General features: G+C 42.1%; 3 protein-coding genes across 3 annotated transcripts; 1 reads left to right on the top strand and 2 right to left on the bottom strand.

Annotated features, from left to right (window-relative positions):
* The first annotated feature begins 3,352 nt into the window (after positions 1-3,352).
* On the top strand, positions 3,353-12,545 carry LOC121627225 (gap junction gamma-1 protein-like). Its single transcript, XM_041966009.1, has 5 exons — positions 3,353-3,553; positions 7,603-7,872; positions 7,952-8,177; positions 8,300-8,980; positions 9,587-12,545. The coding sequence occupies exons 2-5, from the start codon at positions 7,633-7,635 to the stop codon at positions 9,598-9,600; spliced, it is 1,161 nt and encodes a 386-aa protein (XP_041821943.1). The 5' UTR covers positions 3,353-3,553; positions 7,603-7,632; the 3' UTR covers positions 9,601-12,545.
* A 766-nt stretch (positions 12,546-13,311) lies between these two features.
* On the bottom strand, positions 13,312-15,602 carry inha (inhibin subunit alpha). The gene is made up of 2 exons (XM_041966456.1): positions 15,311-15,602; positions 13,312-14,057 (listed from the first exon to the last, which is right to left on the bottom strand). The coding sequence occupies exons 1-2, from the start codon at positions 15,600-15,602 to the stop codon at positions 13,312-13,314; spliced, it is 1,038 nt and encodes a 345-aa protein (XP_041822390.1).
* Positions 15,603-18,446: 2,844 nt separating this feature from the next.
* LOC121627560 (L-rhamnose-binding lectin CSL2-like) lies at positions 18,447-22,123 on the bottom strand. The gene is made up of 9 exons (XM_041966511.1): positions 22,086-22,123; positions 21,943-21,975; positions 21,475-21,528; positions 21,202-21,340; positions 20,184-20,302; positions 19,520-19,570; positions 18,929-19,052; positions 18,645-18,759; positions 18,447-18,548 (listed from the first exon to the last, which is right to left on the bottom strand). The coding sequence occupies exons 1-8, from the start codon at positions 22,114-22,116 to the stop codon at positions 18,648-18,650; spliced, it is 663 nt and encodes a 220-aa protein (XP_041822445.1). The 5' UTR covers positions 22,117-22,123; the 3' UTR covers positions 18,447-18,548; positions 18,645-18,647.
* Positions 22,124-23,140: the final 1,017 nt, after the last annotated feature.

The raw sequence follows: 23,140 nt of genomic DNA, 5'->3' as shown, positions 1-23,140 counted from the left end.
TATGGTAACCAATATCACAGTGTAAATATTTTTTCAGCCACCAGTGCTTTACATGTGTTGTGCACATGGTTGTTGGGAGAGACCTGGATCACCTTCAATTGCACCCACGTGGCTGACAAAGACCCTTTTCCCGAGCAGGGGCAAGTTCATGCACAAATGCCCGGTGGCTGCTCACCTACTGTTTTGATGTCCTTCACACAATAAGCAACAGAACATCCTGCGGGTTGATTCTCCATTTCATTTCTGCAAAATAAGGTCAAAGGTTCAGGTGCAGGTGCAGAGCATTACCCTTGGAGCTCAGATGGATGTACTGCCTTGCTTTAAGACACTGCAGTTGGGATTCCTGCAGCACCACAGGCTTGAAAACCTAAAAATCTCAACCAAAAAAAAAAAAAAGGATGAGGGTTTCTGTTGCCACATTGCAGCTCCTTCACGGTGAACGGATCCAAAAAACCAAAGGACTTGCAGGACATGTGCGGAGAAAATTGACAAAGCTTTCATATTAAGAAGTCATGCGTTACAGCTGCAGCTCCCCTTGTCGGGATTTTCGGATTTCATTTCGCCCATAAGTCAACAATAAACATCTTAAGTGCTTGAATTGGAATCAAAAAGCGGGAAAATGGACTCCACGTGCATGATGCTTTGATGGAGACGGGTTGGTTCGCTTGATTACAGTAATAGTTGATCATTTTTTAAACAAAAATTTGCATCACATCTCGTGGATAAAAGAAGTCGAAGTCTTGGGTATGAGGTGCATAAAACTGAGGTTTTTTGGCAAGACTTTAAGAGGAAAAGCAAAATTGACACTCATTGATGTGAGCTTTTTCTGCCTTGAAATAATCTAACTTGTACTCCACATCACAATGTCTACTTTTCTTTCTTTCAGCGAAGCTTGGGGTTAAAGAGCCGCCCAAAAGTCATAATTCCTCTTTCAAATTCTTGACAGCAGGGTGCAAAAAACTGAGATTTTCGAGGAAGAAGTCTCTTGATGTCAAGTTTTTTGTTTTGAAATAATGTTGTAGTTTGTATTTCACTTCTTGATGTCTGTTTATCTTTCTGTAGAGAAAGCTAGGGATTAATGAAGTGTCTAAAAGCGCCATTTCCCCCTAAAAGACTTGTGCAAAAATAGTTTATATTAAAGAAGGCACGTACATAAAACTGAGTCATCGGTGAAGTACATTGTTTATCATTAATTCTATTTTATGGATGTGATATGACATCTGGGACCACTTTCCACTCTCACAGACCCATATTAAAGCATGCATTTCAGATTTTTATTATCCTTCCCTGTGTGTTAATTGTCCATTTTTCTTTTGTATTTTCTGTGAAGAGCCTCTTCCGTCCTTCCAGGAATAAAAGGCTGAATCCTTTTGTTTTTGGCCGAAAATGTGGTCAGATTAATGAGGCCAGAAACTCAGCCTGAAAAAATCCATGAGTCATAACGACTGCGCACCGTGAAGTTATGTCACAGTTGAGTTTTATGTTGAGGGAGGAAACAAGCAATCGAGCCCTACTAAAACACAACCACAACACGTGTACTTTCAGTATGAAAAGGCTGGAGGCTTTGCAGGTGGGCAACAATCAAAAGTGCTCCGTACAAGTGAGTCCTGCCCTCATTCAAGCAGTTAATCTATTCACTGCAGGGGTGGAGGAAGGAATTTTGAGCCCCAAAAGAGACTCATCCCACCGCTGTTCCCATTTTGGCTTCAGCTGCATCGTCCTAGTGTCATTTTCTGACCCTGTCCAGCTATGGGGTCGTAATTGTCACACCTTGCACCCATCAACCACACAGGGGTGATGACATGGCAACCAGATGATGAAAAAAAGAAGAAAAGAAGAAGGACAAAAAAGACGTTCCCATGATGCCGGGAGATTCATCTTTGTCTGTAACTCAGTGATGATGAAAGGGTGCAGGTGAATGAGTTCCTGCCTCTCTTGGTCCAGATTTGAGGACCAGAGGAAAGCAGGGAGGACGGTCGGTATGAGGGGAAGCTGGGATGCAGCCACGGCGATTTGGCCGGGCGCGGACATCTGGCCTGATCCGACTTCCCACAGCCTCCTCCAAACATTTCGCGTCCTCTGGTAAATCAGGAGCACTACAGCTGCACCGTGCATGACAGCAAGAAATCTGTTGTTTTGCTGAACGCCCGAGTCAACTAAATTCTTGGATGGTGGGCTCCTCGTTGAAAAGCTGTAGTCACGCAGTGCTCTGTCAGGCCCGGTCAGCTGCCAAATTGTGGTCCGGGGGATAACACGGGGTCCTCAGCAGAAAGAGGAATGATTCGATTATGGTGCTGTTGCACTCAGTGTACTTTTTAGCATAAAAAACAAGAATGTAAACAGGTTCTAACAACATAAATCCTCTCTGGTGGAGCTCCTTTGGAGATGGAAATGTTTAAAATTGGCACTCCACTAATTTTACACATTAAGATCAGTCACGGAGAGTTGTGTTCGGCCTGGGAAAACTGTTGTATAATGTCTACTGTGGCTCTGGAGGATCTTATAAAATTACCCAGGTGACGTTATAGTGATATCATCGGGGTTATCCCAGCTTTGGGGCTCCATATTTTACCAAAAACCCTCCGTTACAACGTGGGTGTGGAGTCTGAAGTTGCATTTACGGAAATGTTGCATTGTATTTTTATTTATTTATTTATTTATTTATTTATTTATTTTTGCAGTTTGCCTCACATTAGAGACTTAACGTCAAAATATCCCATCCTCTGCTGCATCAAGCCCCTGAACCTTGTGGAAAGAATATTCACTCTGAAGCCAGTTTAGTTGCAACACCTATAGCTAAAAAATAGTGCAGTCTAACACAACAAATGCTCAGTTTTCTATGTTTATACTGTTAATTCATTGCAGGGCTGTTGATTTAGGTGAATCTAATAAGGTGGCAAGTGTTTTCCAGGGGTTTCACTGCACAGATGGGCCTCCAGGACACAAACTTGTGCATAATGGGCAACTTTTAACTGTGTTCATAAGGAATGTATTTGAATGTATAAACATTTTATGATCAGATATGGTTGGTCTTTCTTTCGTTTGGAGTCAGAAGGCAGCGTTAGAATGAGGAACAGGCGTGCAGCTTAAAGAGGCTTCACTGCGCCTCGTGGTGTTTTTATCTCGTGTGAAATTCCTATAAACTCCCAGTGGAGACCTGAGGTTTGACTGGGACACTTTTCACAGCATCACCACGACGAACAGGACTTCCACAGCCCACAGAACGGTAGCCCACGTCGTGGATCTCAGGTTTCAGGCGAAAGGGCCTCCTCTTCTTGAACGGGGCCGAGTTACGTGGAGGAGGTGCGGGGCGAGGAGGAGGAGGAGGAGGAGGAGGAGGGGAGCAGGAGCCCGCAGGAATCAGAGATCTTTCTTTTGTCCTCTTGTTCGGGACCCCGACACATGGGGTCAACGCCGGCTGGATGGGTTCACAGTGACGGGCTGCCTCGGACGCGGACGCACGCAGACGTCGATGAGAGCGCGCGCTAATTAGGAAAACCTGGTCGAGCAATTAAGCGCGAGGAGAGAAGACGCGCGGGTCGGAGCGCAGAAGGTGGGTGTTTGGCACCGACAAAGTCGGTTTAGACAGTTTCTTTCTACGACTTAATCAATCATCCGTGGAGGGTTTTTTTGGAGGGGGCATCCGGGAGCTGCGTTTTACGAGCGGGGTCGAGTCTGAATTTGCAAAGTTGGTTCCACGTCAGGAGTCTTGGATCTGCCGGAGAGCGGTGAGTCGCGGCGGAGTCCTGTTTTTGTCCGTTTAAAGTTTAAAGGAGGGCATGAAAGCCTGCAACACTTTGTCCAAACATCACCGCGATTTCCATTTAAAGTGTTAAAAGTTAATTCAGTTTGATAAACCTGACATAATAATAATAATCATAATAAAAAGACTGTTTTAAACGTATGCCACATTGGACTGGCAAATCCGCGCACACCGCAGACTGAAAGCATTACAGTGATTTTCCTTTGTTTTTTTAATGACTAATTCTCCTGCTAATCGTGGCTTTAACTTTCCTAACTCATCGTGCGTCTGGCTCTTTGAAATGATGGCTTCATCTTGTGATTCGCCGGATTTTTGTTTCCCCGCTGCAGTTTGGCAGCACTTTGTTTTCCTCCAGGAATGCCACAATTTCCAAAACAATTCGGTCTGACTCAGCAAAGCGTGTTCACGGCACTCAGCGGGTCTGCTGAGGCTCGTTCAAAACCTCCTCTCAACTTGCCTTTGCTGCGTGTTTGGAGCAGAAAAGGGAGAAACTCCTGTTGCCCTCTGCCCCCCCCCCCAGTGGCACCACACACAGGAGCAGTGATTGACATTTGGAGGTGCTGTGCTCCTGTCCTGTTGCTTCGACTGCATGGGGGATTGTTGTGCCCTCTGTCTGCTCCCTGAACCCTAAAATCCAGCATTCTGCTTTTGGTTAGGCAGGAATGTTAACTCGCCCTCGCTTTGTCCAGATCCTTTGCCCAAAAAATCTTCAACCCCCCTCCATCTCCTCCCGAGTGGCTCCTGAAGCAGAAAAGCCATTCAGTTGGTCGAGCTGGGTTTAGTCCACACGAGCAAATAAGCTACTGTTTCAAAGCTGGCATCGCAAAAATGTTTGCTCGAGTTGAATAGATGATTTGGTGTGAGCTGCTTTTTTTTGTGTTGACCGTTGTGTCTTTAGGTGGAGAGGAGGATCGCAGTGAGGGCATTTACAGTGTGTTAACAAGGGGTGCTGTAAAGAGCACATTTTGTCTCGCAGAAGAGAGGAGTGTTGAACCTTTCCCTTCAGCCCTGCACCTCTGGAAGCCTTTCATGGCTCCTCTTTGGAGCAGCAACACCTGCTGTGCAAAGTTTATATCTCAACCATCAACAGCGTAGAATCAGAACTCCTCTTTGACCCATTCACGCTTAAATCTGCAGCCTCTTTTCCTCTGCAAGCTCTCAGCAGACGGACGCTTTTAACCAAGAAACATCGACCCGGGCTGTGATGTTTCAGTGGCATTTCATGCAGAAGTTATCGTGCATTGAGAGAAACATGCAAATTAGCTTATCGTAGGAGATTAATTCAGTTCAGTGGAATTCGGACTGCGCAAAAACAGCTTGAAGAATTAAAAAAAGATGGAAAAATGGTAACAAATACATGGTAACAATTTGACTTATTTGGCACTTTGTGAATATCAGAAGTTTGACTGCAGTAACTGAACCAGTCAGTGCAGGCAAGGTCAAATAAGATCCAGTCAGCGTAAAGATTGCAAGTGACTGAAGTGTTGTGATAAGTTTGTTGAAAGGTTGATAAAATGGCACAAACAGGTAGAACGCCGTGGAGGTCAAATTCAAATGACTTGTTCTGGCAGCTCAGCTTGTTTTTGAGGTGTTCTCTGATTGTACGAATATTAGACGTCCATTGAGTGAGCCTGCTGTGGATTCATGACGGTAATGCTTTTTCATTTCTTGAAAGATGGTCTGGGCAGTATTTTGCGTAACGGGTCGTGTCCTCAATGCGCAGTCTGAACCCGGAGGTGGCTGAATATCAGATCACAGAGAGTTTCGGTGGAGGAAACCGAACCCGCTGGAAACTGGGACAGATGATGTTTAAAGGGACAGTCTGCCTTATTGGAACAACTTTGCACTGATTTACTTTTTTTAGTTGCGCAGTATAAACCTCATTGTTGGATTTTTTTTTGTGTTTCTTGCAGTGCTTCTTCCATGTAATGTGTTGCACACCTCTGCTCTTAAGGTGGAGTTTGTAATTGTATGTTGGGGTAAAACAGATGTCACCTCACAGCTGGACTTGTTCCTGTCTCAGACTGTCTCACACTTTCTTTCAGGCTCACAAGTTGTCTGCCTTTTCCCACCACCAACAATCAACATGGGTTTTGGAGATACTGGTGTGATGTCCTTGTAGTGGGCGAATCTCTCCTTTTTTAAAACTTTCTGGTTGTGGCTTAGTTCGAGACTTTATGAAGGAAACTTTTCTGACTTTTCCCCGACATGGTTTCATAGCGTTGGTGCAGCTGATGAGTCCCTGAACTTTAACATGAAGGTTGAGGATTTGGTGTAATATTTTGTAGTCATGCTCAGGCAAGTCGTCGCCATTTCTCAGCATCTGAAGGTGCCAGTTTGGGAAAGGATTTCGCAAAGGAATGGATGAGTAACCTGGCAAGGGAGGGCCTTAGTATAATACACTAATCTGAGGAGACATGCCTACAGATGCTCGTAATGGCGAAAGCCTTGTCCTGTTGCAATGAGTCATGAAATGCTGGTTATTTTCTTTGCTACACCCTGTTTTTTGAAAGTATACATGCAGGAAAAGGTGGGTTCAAAGAGTCCTCAAGGCTCTCTAGGCGTTAAGGTCTTTAGTTTGTTGAACCCTGTTTGTGTTGGTGTTATTCAGATTGGTGCCTTTTAAAAAATTGTGCTGCATTTCATGTTTAACAATCAATTTCAGAGCTCAGATCGGCTTTTAGGCAAACTCTTCAGCTCGTTTTGGAGAGAGAAACCTAATCTGAGAAGTTAAACGACCAGACAAAGTCTGAAGATGCTCAGTGATCCATGTGAGCAATCTCTTGCAATGGTTACTCAAGTGAAAAAGGACCAGCTCTGTTCTTTCACATCTTGGCCATTTTAAGATATCAAATTGTGGTTTTAAAGAATTTAAAGGGATCATTTCTGGCAACTTTGAGCACAAAATAAATTCCTTACCCCAGTCTCTGCTTTTCGTGCACAGCAGGCCTCCTCACAGCTAGCTGCAACTTGCCAGTCGGCACTTTGATGTTTGATTAAGCAGCTTAAGCTCGGAATGGCAGGGAGCTGCAAGAATGCAGGTTTACCGAACTGCTACCAAGACGAGTGCGCCCTGACCAACAGGGCTGATTCACAGTGTGTTGCAAAGTTCACGCATGGATACCTGCATGTCTGAGAGATCTGTGTCCGATTACAGCAGAACATGTGGCTGTGTTTATGCCCCAGCCCTGCAGTTGAGGGTTACATACTACTTGGATGCAGTATTTACTCTTGCATTCTTGAATCATTGTGTGGATGTGTCTGTTGTTCATGTACCCTTTGTATTAATCCAGTGAGGAATGCTTTAAAGGTTGTTTCGTTTTTATTACGGAATAATCTGCCAATTATTTTCTCAATCATTTGTTCTGTAAGATGTCCATAGTTCAAGGTGATGTCTTCAGATGTCTTGTTTTGTCCAGCGAATATGCCAAAAGCCAATATCAGTTTAATATAAAAGAAAACCAGCAAATAGTCACATGTGAGAGGCTGGAAATGGTCAGTTTTGGGAGGGGTTTTCTTTGCTTTAAAAGATTACTGAAATGTTCGGTTGTGACTTTATCAAAATAGTTGCCAATAATTTTCTGAATGACGACTTGATGAATCAGCTAATTGCCCCAGCTTTAATATCAAACTTTGGGCGTGTGAATGGACACAGTGGAAGTAAAAAAAGCATTTTTTTCTTATGTGTAGAGCTGCAGCTTCAAGAAAAAACATTGTAAAACAGTGCAATAGACCACATGTTTGTTATGCCACGGTGCGTCCCTGAATTAGAAAGGAAAGCCAAGACACACAGAGCATAAAATAATTGAAGTCAGTCCATTTTCTTTTTCCATCCAAAGCTCATTTAGCTCCCCGGTCACTTTGGCACCATGAGTTGGAGCTTCCTAACTCGTCTGCTGGATGAGATCTCCAACCACTCCACCTTCGTGGGGAAGATCTGGCTGACAGTGCTCATAATCTTCCGCATCGTGCTGACAGCCGTCGGCGGTGAAACCATCTACTACGATGAACAGAGTAAATTTGTCTGCAACACGCAACAGCCTGGGTGCGAGAACGTGTGCTACGATGCGTTTGCGCCGCTCTCACATGTCCGATTCTGGATCTTTCAGGTGAGCTATGTTTCAGTGATCATTGCAACAATATTATGTCTCTGTGCCCAACATGACCATGTTTTGCTTTTTTGTCCAGGTGATCCTGATTACCACCCCCACCATTATGTACCTGGGCTTCGCCATGCACAAGATAGCCCGCATGGAAGACACCGAGTACCGGCCAGTCCGGAACCAGAAGAAGAGGATGCCCATCGTCAGCCGCGGGGCAGTTCGAGACTACGAGGAGGCAGAGGACAATGGAGAGGAAGACCCCATGATCGCTGAAGAGATTGAGCAAGACAAGACGGACAAAGCAGAAAAAAGTGAGATGGAGATTTGAGCAGCATTGCGTCAGTCACAAAGCAGTTTCGGTAGTTTTTCATACCTTTTACCCCCTTTTGATGCTCACTAAATCAGATTTCTAACCCATGTCTCTGTGTTCAAGGCTCAGAGAAAAAGCATGACGGCCGCCGGCGGATCCTGCGTGATGGCCTGATGAAAGTCTACGTTTGCCAGCTGCTGTGGCGCTCTGCCTTCGAGATCGCCTTCCTCTTCGGCCAGTACGTGCTCTATGGCTTCGAGGTGATACCGTCCTATATCTGCACTCGCTCGCCATGCCCGCACACCGTGGACTGCTTTGTGTCCCGCCCCACGGAGAAGACCATCTTCCTGCTGGTGATGTACGTTGTGTCTTTCCTCTGCCTGCTCCTCACCATCTTTGAAATCGTCCATTTGGGGGTCGGTGGCATCCGCGACACATTCCGCAGGCGGGCCACCCTCACCTCGCGTGCACCACGTCCATCTTCCTCGCGTTCCATGCCGACGGCTCCGCCGGGATACCACGCCACCATGAAGAAGGAGAAACTGAAAGGAGAGCTGAGGGACTCGCCAATGGGAGACTCCGGGCGGGAGAGCTTTGGGGACGAGGGGCCGTCGTCCAGGGAGCTGGAGCGGTTGAGGAGGCACCTGAAGCTGGCCCAGCAGCACCTGGACCTGGCCTACCAGGCAGATGAAGGAAGCCCTTCAAGAAGCAGCAGCCCCGAGGTCAACACGGCAGCACAGACGGCTGCCGAGCAGAACCGGCTTAACTTTGCCCAGGAAAAGCAGGGAGAGGCGAGCGAGAAAGGTAATGAAGAGGCTGCCAGAATACGCCCTGAACTGGTTCAAATTTTAGTTATTTCTAATAATGCTGTTTTATATCATGTCATCTCCATTTAACACATGGCAACAGGACTTTGTCTTGATAGATTTCAATTCTGGCAAAGGTTTGAGACAATGTATCTAAAAAGTAAGGATTTACTGCTTTTCTAAGTTTTATACAACTGGAAATGAAAAATAATCATTTTGGTTTTTGACTTCAGAGTGAGGGGAAAAAAAGAAATAACAGTTAATGACAGCTCTCAATCTTGTGCTAGATTTGTTGGCAAAACATGTGAAAGCATAGTATAAGCAACCTATAAAAATCCTTTTTTTGTAAGTATATTTCTGTAACTTCTGTAACTTAACCAACGAACAGTCGAAAATCCAGAGATTTTCAAGCAGCAAATCTTCAAATTTGAGAAGATGGAAATGAGGATTCCAAATAGAGACCTCAGATTTATTTCTGTCTCATTAGGCCTGACCAGAAGCCACCAAAACATCATGTTACCCAGGGAAGAACCTTCTTAAAAGTCCAGGTGTTAAGTGAACATGCGTGCTGAATATGCCTCTGTTTTGCCTCTTCCTCCCCTAGGAATACATGCCTGAGCGTGCTTCCTGCCTCAAACGTCTGCCCTTCCATTCCTACTGGCCTTAAACACATGGGGGAAGCACATATGGGAGTGCAGTCAGACCACTGAGGGAGACCAGAGCGTGTTTGTGTGTGTGTGTGTGTGTGTGGATGGACGAGAGAATTATGCCTTTCAGTATTAGGGGTCAGTCAGAAATAAAGAAAAATGCTGACCAAGCTGTGTTGTGACAAATGGTTCATCTCCACCACTCTAAACTTGAAAGCCCGCTACATCTCAAGTTTCTACTTGCCGAACTACGTCCAAACCCTGACTGTGCCTTTCGGCTAAAACCAAGTCTACACCCTGTTCTTTCGCCCACTCTGTGTTTTTGTGGCTCGTCCATTTCAGACCTTGTAAGGATTATCCAAAGCTTTCAACTCCTCTGGCCAAGTGTACTTCTGTTGTCTTCCTCACAAAAGGGGAAAAAGGCTCTTTGTTTATACGATGTTGCTGGATGTTAATGTCTTATTTTGTTTGCCTCAGAGAGAATCTCAAACAACACAGCCGTGGGTTATGTCATTTCTGGAGCATGTGCAACAGCTTTTTTTTTTTTTTTTTTTTTGATATGAGGGCGGCTTAACCTGTGCTAGATGAGTCATGTTTCATGTTTAATTTAAACAGATTTAATGTTGGGGATTATTTGGTGTTTATTAGCCAGAAGCCACATCATAACTAAAATATTTGACAGATTTTGAAGCCTGTATATTTACTCCAATCGGCCAAAAATGTTTACCTGGGAAATGCTTGAATTCTTCATTGACAGGAAATGTTCCAAGGAATTTCCAAGTATAATTTTTTTTTTTGTACAATAAATTCATTTAAAATACTCCATTTATATTACCTGTACCTTTTCGCAATGATTCACAAAGTATACCTTTGTCCAGAAGGAAGTGTTTGCATCATGAAGGCCACTTATTTCACATGACTGCTGAAAAGCAGGCTCTTGGTTGTTGGTCAATCCCTTTCTTCCCTAAATTACTTTAGCATGCAAAAGTCAAAATTTTTGTCACTGCATAGTTAAGTGAGTAGAAGATGAACTAACCAAAACTGGCTCAACAGACATTGCTATTTTTGTTTTGTACATTTTTTTAAGAGGGGAATGAGAGTCATAGAAAATAGATTTGAGTTCTTGTGACTTGTACCAAGGTCTCAGTTATCTTAACTATATTGTTACGGCTATGGCCTGAGCACAATAATTGTTAGAAAAGGCAAATTGATGCAAATATTTGAAAAACTCTCCAAACCTTGTCCCAACAATGAGTAGCCAGGGGCTCCTCTAAGCAGCTGCCTGCACTCTGGAATTTAAATAATTGATGCCCGCAAAGCAGAAAAAGGCCATAGGAAGACAGCAAAGCCTTTGCAGGTAGTTTCTTCAGTTCATCTTGTCAGTTAACATCAACAGTGGAGGTCAAGTTGTGGTCTGGAAGACCAAGAACATTTTTATAGAAAACTGCATGTAGAAATGTTAAAAAGACAAATGAAGTCCCCTATTTGACTGCAAAACCTTAAGGAAGATTTTGCAGATACTGAAGTGGTGGTGCTCCGTTGTCCTGTTCAGCTACACCTGTACAAATAGGACCTTCATGGAGGAGTCCTCAGAGTCACCGCAAAATTCAGCGTCAGACGTTTACAAAGGAACATCCAAACAAGCCTGATGCTTTTTCGATGCAGTTTTAATAGAACATTTTGGCTGCAATGAGCAAAATTATGTTTGGAGAAAAAAGGGTGCAGCATTTCATGAAAAGAACACGTCTCCAACTGTCAAGCATGAGGGTGGATCGATCATGTTTTGGGCTTGTGTTGCAGCCAGTGGCACATGTAACATTTCACTGGCAAAGAGAACAAATGCCTTCAGTTAAGTACCAGCCAATTCTACAATCAAGCATCACATCGTACGTAAAAAAGCTGAGGACGAAAAGAGGATGGCTTCAAGAACGGTATAATGATCTGAAACACACCCCATAGTCCACAATGGACTACCTCAAGAGGACCAAGCTGAAGGTTTTGCCATGGCCCTAACAGTCCCCAGCCAAAGCGTCATTGACAATCTGGATGAGCAGTGCGCGCAAGACGGGCAAAGAATCTCACAGAGCTAGAAGCCTTTTGAAAAAAAATGGGCAAATATCCTGCAAAGCTGGCTACAAAAAGCGTTTTTTAAAGTAATCAGTGGAATAAATGCAAAAGAAATGTGTCACCTTAAACGTTATGCCTTTTGGAAATCAGGTCATCTTTCACTTGCTTAGCTACTCACAGTAACAGAAATTTTGACCAGGGCTTGCTGGCCAAACATTTTCATGCCGCTGCATGTACGATAAAATGATTCTTAATGTTTGTGCAGAAGTTATAAACTAGAATTTTTTGTGGGTTTTATTTTTGCTTAACAGCTGAAAACATCTGTCTTCTGCTACTGTCAACGGTGAAACTCTATCCTTGTCTTTTGAAATTTACATTCTTCTTTAGTGAGACATTTTTTTCCACCCATGACATGCACCACTACCCCTCCATTGTGCTGAAACATGGATGCTTTCATGCATCCCAGAAAAACACATCCCAGCTGAGGAAAGGATGACAGTTGGCTGCTGACGCACAGCCTGGTGCCATGTAAACACATAATCTTCACTTCATCATGAAACTTTTGATCAATAGCTTTCTGTGTTCATACTTCTTCATAGCCTGTCAGTTGGTTTTACGATCTTTGGCTGAAACAATGAAACTACAGATTGCCAAAGAGCTGTTAGATTGCTGTACTTTTTGTAATCATCTCACTCTCAATTTTGCTACTTAATGCAAGGTACGACATTCCATTTTGAATATGGTACTTCTTCAGTGGTTTATACTTTTTGTTTCTATTGCAAGTTTTGTAGTTTTTGTAACTGTAGAGATTATTTTGTCTTCAGAGTAAATAAATATATTTGAACTGTATGTTTTGGGCTTTGGACTCGACTCGACTTTTTTGTTCGTCAAAGCCTGTTTATGTGAATGCACTGACAATTCAGTCAATTAAAAAAGATATGAACCAGGAACTTTAAAAGTTTCGGATTAATTAAGTCCAAAAACTGACATGTGGAGTAATAGAAAATGAGGGCACACTGTTCTACGTTTAAATCAACAATTTAATATACATTGCTGATCAGTGAACAACAGAAGTCAGACTTTATGTGAAGGTATCGATGGGAAATGATCGAGTGTAAAAGTAGGCCTACACTGCCCTCTATAGGTGAGAATCACAACACCAAGGAAAAGCAGAGCAATGCAGGTCTGAGCGTATCTTACTGAGACATTGTAAATTAAAAGAAATGACAAAAAACTTGGATGAGTCTGTGATTAGTCAAATTGTATTCATTAAATTACAACATATTTTCTACCTTTAACCCCAGTGGTATCAGACCATGTGAAGTTTTGGCTTTGTTTGTTCAGAGTTTAACAAATCCAGGTCTAAATCTTGTGCCACCATTTAAACAAAACAGGTGAAATGAATGTGTCGTTTCTGCACATTTAGCATTTAAACATTACATTTGACAAACATGTCAGGATTTTGGTCGGGCCTTCCTGCGGAAAGTTTACACCATAACTAGCTCTTTGGAAGAAAGTATTTCAAATCAAGGAGGCACACCAAACCAAGAATGCGTATATGGAGTGAAACGGAAATATTGTAATTTGAGTGAACACGCCCTTTAAGAATTAATACTCAGATACAGGTACACTCTTCAGGGATAATGTTGGGCAAGGTCTCATACTTGAACGAGTACCCGCCATCAGATGTCGTGGTGATCCTCAGGGACTTCATGGTCCCTGGGACCGGAGCGCAGCACTGTGTGATCCCCAGCATGGCAGTGGTTTGATCCCAGGCTGAGCAGTTCCCATGGCAGTAGTAGAAAGTCAGCACCTTTGGATGGACGATCCAGTTGTCCCAGCCCAGCTCCTCGAAGCTGATTTCGATCTCTGCTCGGTGGCAGTCGCTGTGCTGAGGTCTCTCCACAGAAGGTCTCTGGAGCAGGTTGATTGCAGAAGGAGACCAGGGAATAGTTACTGGTGCTTGGCGAGGTGAACGCACAGGACCGCGAGGTTGAGCATGGAGGTGTAGAAAAGGTGTCTTGTCTGGTTCGCTTGCGTGGCACTGACAGTCTGGACAACGCACCTGGAGCAAAAAAGGGCCCTGAGCCACAGAGGCCAGCAGATTTTGATCCAGCTGGTAGGTAGTCCATCCATCTGAGCTCATCATCGATGGAGCCTCTGCCACCTGAAGAAGCTGCACTGAAGTGACAAGAAACAGTTGGGCAGAGGAGTTGGCTGTGGCTGCTTCCCCTGCGTAGAACCAGAAGTGGGCAGATGCGACCAGGGTCTTGTGGTTGCTCATGGAGGGCTGGAAGTAATATGTGAAGTGGCTGTCAGTGGTTTCTTCCAGGGCTGAGTCAGATCTGGCACAGGCTGAGTCTGCCAAGGTGAGATTAGAGAGCAGTTTATTGGGTTTTTTATACATTTTATAGGACCATTTGGTGCTTGTCTGGAGTCCTGCTGTTATTTAGAGGAGGCTTCAGTGTGTATGAACTCTTTCAGATCAACATGTAGATCACACTACTTTTCACTGAGAAGTCATCTGATTAATTCAACTAACCATCCTGATAAAATCATCTTCTTGCAGTCCTCCAGTGGTTTAACTTCTCACCCTGCTGCAGTGATGGACTCCAGGACACCACATCACTGTAGGGCAGGCATGTCCAAACCGATTCCATAAAGGGCCGTGTGGCTGCAGGTTTTCATTCCAACCAAGGAGGAGCACACCAGGCCAACCAATCAACATCAAGGGATCACTTAGTTATCAGCTGAAGACTAAGATCAGCTGATTAAATGAGTCCAGCCTGCTGTGCTCCTCCTTGGTTGGAACGAAAAACCTGGAGCCACATGGACCTTTATAGAATAGTTTGGACATGCCTGCTGTAGGGGGTGGTTACAGGCACAGCAAAGCACACGTCTAACCACACCCAACCAGAGGTGAAACAGACTAAGACCTTTTAACTTGGGCAATGAAGCTTTGCCTTCTAAGCTGGTGTTACCCTTCAGACAGTCTACATCTCTGGTGTTTAAAAGGCCTCTAAAATAAACACTTATAAAGTTCTGCTATTTGGCTTTATTTGTTTCACATCTGCAGCATGCACACAGTGAGTTTACTGCAATATAACTGCAATTTAATTTATCATGTGATTTCAACAGATGAGTGTCTAATACACACATGCAGTTTCAAAGAATGAACACAGATATTATGACAAAATCTTTGCTGCACTGTGTAGCCTCATGCTCAAGCTTCTTATGTGGAAAACATAAACACACTTTCCAAACATTTGTAATTTAGATTCTTCCGTGCACCTTACCTGCATGAGGTCAGGAAATAAGCAAATGCACACGCTGACATGTTTGGATAAAGTTTGTGGTCCATTTTCACATGATCAGGTCACTATTGTCATGCAGCTACAGCAACAATATGATAAAATTGTGCAACATTGGAATAGAATTGGACAGAATTTTCTTCTGCTAGTTCAAAAACAGGTATAATTTTCAGTGAATGACTGGGTTGATGGCTCTCCTCAGAAAATTAGATAAATCCTGTTATAAAATAGAAACACTTTGCCTTTAGAATTTAGAATCCCAAATGTAGGAACAAAACAAAAACAAACAAAAAAGCCTCTCACCAGAACTGGGGAAGAGAATAATTTGAGACTTTTCCTGCTTCAGACTAGTTTGATGGTTGACCCGCGCTGTCCTGCTTGTCCTGGGGGCCCTCCGCGGTGTGTACCGTGTTTCTGACTGCCCCAGAGGACCCTGCATTGTGGTTGGAGGAGGCCCATCCAGCCCGAGGCCCTCCAGAACCCGTTCGCTGAACCAGGACAACAGGGATGCCCGGGACAGCTCCTCTCCCCTGCAGACTTGTGGCAAAATGTAAATCCACAAAGGGCCCAGGATGAAGAGAGCACAGGACACCATGACTGTACTGTATAATGACTATGAGACACTGCTGGCCACAAAATACCTTCCAGGTGGAAGAACAAAAATGTCCAAAACAGCAGTGTGACTATTTGTGCTGATCCAGGGAAACACAGAGATTCAGCTCGCTCCAGAAAACAGATTCTCCTCTGTGACTCTCCTCATTCTCACACCTATTTGTTTGGCTCTGCAGCTATCTGAGTGAAGTCTGCGAGCAAAAGCATTTTGTTGACAACGCACAAATGGAAGATAGCAAAGAGTGGCCTTGACGGTTGGGATGTCGCATTTTGTGGTTCTGTAGCTGTTTCACACAGTATTGAGAGAATGCGTCTGCATTTCTTATTATTTTTTTCATTTTGAGTTGCTTTAAGTTGGCATAGTTCACTTATAGCTTGAATGAGAGTGAAGAAATCAGTCACTGGCTCATCGTGTACGTGTTCACCATTAATATAAAGCTCAGACAGATGGAAAAATTTAGTTTTGTCTTGGATTACATCAGAAAAGTTTTTCACACTCCACTGTTAATGTAAAGTCATACTCTCGTTTTACTTGTTTCTGTGCATAATCCTGATCAAATCAGTCCAATAACAAAACACAACTTCCAGTTTTATTAGAGCCTGTCCAAAACTCTCTTTATGGGGCCAACTCCAATATCCAGTATTAGGAGTAAAAAAAATCAGGTACGTACAGATATATTGGCCGATACACGTTTGTATATAATGTGGTTTTCAAAAACTTGTGAAAGAAAAGATGTATTGGAAGCGTTATTTTACACTCTAGCAATACAGTTTATTGTCTCAAGTTACATTAATGTGCTGAAACAGGAAACTTCACTGGGAATTTAATGATTATAAATTACTCCAGGCATCTTTTCCTGCGTAATGGTGAGTTTTTAAAAAAACTTTTAATGTTGTACTGGCTCTAATTTTTATTATTTCCTAAATATGTGGCCAGTAATTGCTTCCTGCAACTATACAAAAATGTTTCACATGAATAAAATTAAGGTCTCTTCGTGTTGGTCATAGCACCTGCTTTCCCACTAAATACAAAGCCTTTGTCTACTTAAAGGAAAACCTGCTTGTGCCTCTTTTATCTTACTGGCCTTGAATCCTTGAATGCGTCTCAGAGAAATATCTTTTCCATAATGTGTGTTTCTGTACAAGGACATGTTATCAGCTATTCAACAGGCCAGAGACCAGATGTTCACAGGAGCTATGTTTGGAGCCGATAAATAACCTTTAGTGTTTTAAATAAATGTTTCACTTTGACACGACAGTCTTAACGACATATAAAAACTGAGCCCCCTCTGATGCAATATTGCTTTTATGTCTTTCACCTGTTTGTTGTTCATTGTCATCAATTTGTTCCTGTGACCTATGTGTTTCATGCCTGCCAGCAAACCAATTTCAGTGTCACTATTCATAATAAACATTAAACAATGACAGAATACTGAGTAAAACTGCAATATATGAACAGTAAAAGTTTTTGTTTCCTTTTTTCGACTAAATTGTTGATGACATGTAGCGTGAGGCCATGTAACTTTTTCTACGTGGTAATGGTAATTACAGGTTGACGGCACATTAAATTTCTCTTCATGGCTCTTTGTCCATAGAAGATTCATAGTCATAGACTTTTCACTTGTCACAAGAGGAAACACACATAAAATCAATGATGGCTCAGTTCCAGTTAGCTGCTCTGGTTTCTGGGTTCTTGCTTGGGCATTCTGTCTTTCTGTGTCACTGAAATATAACAGCCATTAACATTATTAGCAACACCTGTGCTTACTCCAAAGGCGTCAACAACCATTGACGTTAGAGGATCTGCCTGAGAGAGAGTGAAATGGGAACAAAAGCAGGAAACAACAAATGTCTCCTGGTGAGGTCCATTTTCTTTACTTCTTGTTTTACTTTTGTGATAAAACCATTGAAATGTTCATTTGTGACATAGCATAGACAGAGCTTGAGTAACTGTAACTGCTGCCCCCACTATCTTGTATTTATGCTAACCTAAGCTAATTGTTTAATGGCTCTAGTACTATACATTTACATTTACACTGAGGTAAATGTGGCAATCAATTGTTATTGATTTCTACTTATTTTCCAGCCCAAACAATGCAGGTGATGAATCACTTGTGACTTGAGTCACTTCGTATGAAAATGTTGACCTCAGAAATATCAAATATTGATGCAGTGTACAAAAGGTGAATGTCAGTGTGTTTGAATGACACCTGTTTAATTCTGCAGCTATGCTGCTGATAGCTGTCATGTTAGAAGTGAATATGAAATTAGGTAAAATCCGGAAGTGCTCTATTCTGTAGTTACCACGAGATGGTGGTAAAATGCTACATCACCAGATGTGTTTAATGACAGTTGCATGTTTTTGACCAAAACAAAGTACAGATATAGGATATTTTGCATGTGTCAGCTGGCATTTGACAAAACAGGCATGTAACTTCTACTTGAACTCAACAATAATAATTCAGCCTGGTCCATTTAGCTCACTCATCTTTCAACTGTAACTTGATATTAACTTTTGTTGTCATGAAGCGAAACGTCTCCAAAGAAGTCAATAAATGAAAACGGCGTCAGTGTTACATATGTTGTTTGTCATTATGTCAACATTGAAATATTAATGGACCTTTTTGTTTTTCCAAATACTGGTTCATGTAAGAAATCAACAAAATCAAAACATCAAAAATGAGTGTAATTCTGTGATCGATCCTGATTGGTTGAGCACAGGCTAATTGCTGCAGTTTAATTGGTTAAAACATCAGGCCCCGAAACAACATTCATGACTTAGCAGATGTGGTTTTCTCAGAGAAAACAACAACACAGTGATTCGTTGCTCTCTTTTAATAATTCATTCAATCATTTTCTTGTTGATATGTGACCGCTGGAAAGGGCGTCACTGCTCCTCTCTGGGACGCTGATGTCAGAAGCAAATGACCTGAAGGTCACAAGAAAACATGCTCAGGCATCACATGACATGCTAAATGCTTTAGGTGTTGCAAAATATGCAGTTCATGCCTTTTATTTTACTTACCAATCACTTACAAACATAATCCACAATAAGGTACTTTGAAAGAAAGTCACAAGTAATAGGGAATCCCAGATTTTCAGTAGTCGCTCTGACTTCGCAGTCTCGTTGGTTATTACACCTGAAGATAAAACAAAAGAAAAACAATGTTTATGAATGGAAAAGCAAACCTAATGAAAATTAATTTCAGACCAAAACCAGTAATGGTCCCACATAGAGAAGCAGTAGTACTGCTTATTGTACTGCTTTTGTCTCCATTCAAAATGTTTGACATTTGGACCAATACACACCTTCGCTTTACTCGTCGATTAGCTCCTGGACTTACACAGTAGGTCTTATCCGAAGGAATGCTGGTGCAGGTCTTCTCGTCAAAACGTCCGAACTGGGCCGACAAAATGTCAATGACTCCTGTTTCTGAGGGTGGCACAGAGATGAAGAGAAAATGCATCACGAGAGTAGAAACAAAGCGTAATGTCCTTTATTAGATAACGTTTTCGTCAGTCTAGTCAGAGCCAATCACTTGTGTGTTAGATCCACACCCCAGTAACACCCTGGATGTCAGTCCCTCAAGCATCTGGTGTTACTTCAAGCCCTGTAACACTCTGAGGCAGAAGCTTGACCACCCCAGGACGACACAGTCAGGCAGAAGCAGAGCAATGTAGTGTAAGATGTCCAATGCAGCGAGGAATGCACAGACTTTTACACTGGGGAAACAACAGCTTCACAGGCACAGGGCACAACACAGGAGAGCCAACACGTGAGGTCAAAACTCAGCAGTCCACCTACATCTTTAGGACAGGGGCAACTTCATAGAGAGATGTGTCATCATTTTTCAAGATACATACACTTCTATGTGGACAGGATTGTCGATGCATTCTTACCACATGAAATCTCTGCTTCACCTCCTTCACATTTAACAACGGTCTGCACATCTGTCAAAACATCAGGAAATAAGGTGAGATCTTAGCTTGCCATCCTAAAATCATTCTGACATCTTCACCGATGTTACAGCAACGGACTGCTGCTGCTGCATCCACTGTGCAAGAAGGAACGCAACCACAGGTCCTTCATTCCAGTGGCTGCCAGACTATTTAAGTCCAGCATTAACATTTGACTGTCAACATCATTTAACACAGCACTGTGTTCATGTTGTTTCACATCACAACATCACAAACCCACTGTTTGCACAACTGTGTAGTTCATGTTTAACATTTGTTAATATACATTGTGTCTGTGCAAGTATCTTTTGCAATATAACATGTTTTTTTCTGTGCTTACATATTGTTTTTCTTCAGTGTTACATATTTTCTACAGTGGAATAGGAGACACTGTATTGTCCATATCCTACTATGTGCAATTCAACTATTCAAGGCAATGTTATTTTTTATGCTCTTTTTGAATAAAATGTACATATATAGTTCATTTTTATTTTGTATCTCCTTTTTATTCTGCCTATTTGCTGTCTGTAACACCAGCTCCAGCGTGCGATCAATAAAGTTGTATCTTGTCTTCACTGACAGCTGCAGAATCATGCTCAATACTCACCAGCACCTCTGTCAATACAGTAGTAGGTGATCTGAATGAATGTTGAATCTTCTGAGTAATCACAATGAAATAGCTCCTGATTGGGCTTGGACAGTCGGCAGTGTTCCCTATGGTTACAGCTAGAAAAAGGCAAGCGAGCAGCATTTTAGTGTTGTAGCAGCTCGTGGTGGAGCTAGTACTGTGAAACAACTTTGTTTTCATTATTTGGACTTTTTTTCAATATTTGCTTTTTTTAGGATGTATTAGACCAGGCATGTCAAACTCATTCCATAAAGGGCCGTGTGGCTGCAGGTTTTCGTTCCAACCAAGGAGGAGCACACCTGGCTGCAATCAATTAATCAGCTGATCTCAGTCTTCAGCTGATAACTAAGTAATCCCTTGATGTTGATTAGTTGGCCTGGTGTGCACCTCCTTGGATGGAACAAAAACCTGCAGCCACACGGCCCTTTATGGAATGAGTTTGACATGCCTGTATTAGACAGTTTGGCCTCTTTTTCTTTGGTGAAACTACTATCAACTCATAGACATCTGACACTGAACAAGGCTTTTATAAGACATCACAAGTCAAAAAAGTTTAGATCAACTCATTTAATTTTTAATCGTCTATTGTATTTTATCAGCGTATCATATTTTCCATGTGACAACTTCATCTGAAAAGTAGCTAGTAACTATAACAGTCAGAGGAATGTAGTAGTTAATTTGAAGTACAGTGCTTGATTAAATGTGGTTAAAGACTCTCCAAAACCTGAAATGAGCCAAAACACATTAAGGGGATTAAACGGAGGAGGAAGTGTCTCACTCGCTCGTTAAACCCCAAAACTGTAACTTTAAATGTCATTTTAAAAAAGTTTCAAACTCAAAGTAAACCTAGTTGACCTTTTCCGAATGTAAAATATGTTTAATTGTAGTTGTCAATCAACTTGTTTCCACACGTACAGTCCTGCTGGTATTCTTTATTTTTACTCAATCTACAAAATGAACAGCTATTATAAAGGAAAGAGAATAGAAAATCTCTCACATCATCTCCGCAAATGTTAACGCCTCCGCTCTCAAGCAGCTTCCTTTTGTGGTCGCAGCAGGCTCGCTTCTGGCAGCGCAGTCAACAGAGCTTTTGTCACCATACTCCATTGACTGCACTCGAATCACTTGTCCTTCAGCTGAACATAAACAAAATATGGATCATAGAGCAAAATAGTAGTACGAAGAGAAGGAAAACTCAGAGTAAGAAGACAGTGAGAGTAAGTACATTGTTTTATTCTGTTAAAATGTAAACGAATAACAGAATACATACAGCATTGCAGCTCGCTGTTTACACCAGGACATGCCACATCATAGAGTTGTCCCACTGGAAAGTACAGCATATGACATTGTGAAAATATATCAGTTGACAAAGATCAGCACTTCAGGCACACTTTTTTTTTATTTCTGCTGTTTATTTTTTTCAGATTTTCCTCTGATCTTTGCTGTTTTCTTATGAATTACTCGATAATTAAATTTCTGCAAGATTCTGAATTCTGAATGGTAATTTAGAGAAAAAAGGTTAAAAGAATAGAAGAGAAAAACACAATAAAACAAGAAACCTTTACTGAATACAGTGTACAACAGATAGCAATTAGAAATCACAACAGAAAAAGTCAAGTTGATCAGACAAAACATAAAATGAAGTAAAATAAAGTTTGAAAGGTACAAACAAAATTGAATAAAGGAAGGAAATCAGAAGCAAAGAAATCAGAGGATCACAGAAATTATAATCATTTACCAGCAGATGACCAACACCGAGCTGCAGCCAGGACTGAAAGACACAAAATGTTCAAAAAATATAATTGATCCCATAAAGGACATGGAACATAACTTTTTAAAGTTTAAAGACCATCAGAGATACAGAACAGGTCGTAAACTCACTGGTGATGAGTGTCAGTCTTGTGGAAAGCATCTTGTCAGCCGTGTAGCAAGTGATGATTGCCCAGCAGACAGCAGCTTTTTATACACTTTGTTCTTCACATGCACTCACACACACACCCTGAAATAATAGAGTGCTGAAATCCAACAGTCAACAGCCCTGGGGGGTATACAGTCACAGTGTCAACAGGACAGAATTAAAAAATGAGACCCTGAGGTATTGACATCAAATTGGATTGACTCACATTTTGATATATTTGATGTCCAAATATTGTTTGTTGCTTGAGGAGTTTTAGAGGATGAGCTGACAGGAGAAGAAAGTGAGTTTGAGTCTGCCTTACAGTGGTAGAAAAAAATAGAAAAAATAATTCTCATCAATCTACATTTTTCTATCTTAAAAATATAACAATGCCCCTGCCAGGACAACGGCTCGGATCGAGATGACCTTTGGCCTCCTGAAGGCACGCTTCCAATGTCTGCACCATCCTGAGGGTCGGTCTAGACAGAGCATGCGATATTACTGTGGCTTGTGCTGTCCTCCATAATGTGGCCTGCCTGAGGAAGGAGACGGCCCCCAGAGGGCCATCAGACGTGGACTGGGACAATCCAGCCATCTTCCCGGATGACGACAGTGGTCGGCTGATCAGAGACCAATATGTTTTCAATTATTTCAGTTAAAGTGCATTCTGTATATTTAAGTTGAATATGGCCTTCAATAGCAGAGGAATTTGTGTTATTTCCTATTCATTTGGCCTATTGTACTGTGTACTGTGTGTGTACAGGCCTGACAAGTATGGATTTGTCCTGCATTTATTCCAGTGTGCAGACTTGCAGGGTGTTTTATATACAGACCTTTGAGAATGTGTATTTATTCTTGTGACGAATAATATGCTTCTGTGCTTTCTATCTTGTAGACCACTGTGTGACTTCACTTTTGAAAGGAACTGATGGATTACTTGCTTTGATTTATCCTATTCAATAAAGGAATATCATGTCATCATGTTACTGTATGATGTGTATTTATGTATATATATATACAATATATGATTGCAATTAAT

Source organism: Chelmon rostratus, chromosome 24 (genome assembly GCF_017976325.1).
Source record: "Chelmon rostratus isolate fCheRos1 chromosome 24, fCheRos1.pri, whole genome shotgun sequence".
Classification (NCBI taxonomy): domain Eukaryota; kingdom Metazoa; phylum Chordata; class Actinopteri; order Chaetodontiformes; family Chaetodontidae; genus Chelmon; species Chelmon rostratus.
The sequence above is the reverse complement of the archived record's forward strand: the minus strand, read 5'-3'. Positions and strand labels throughout refer to the sequence as shown.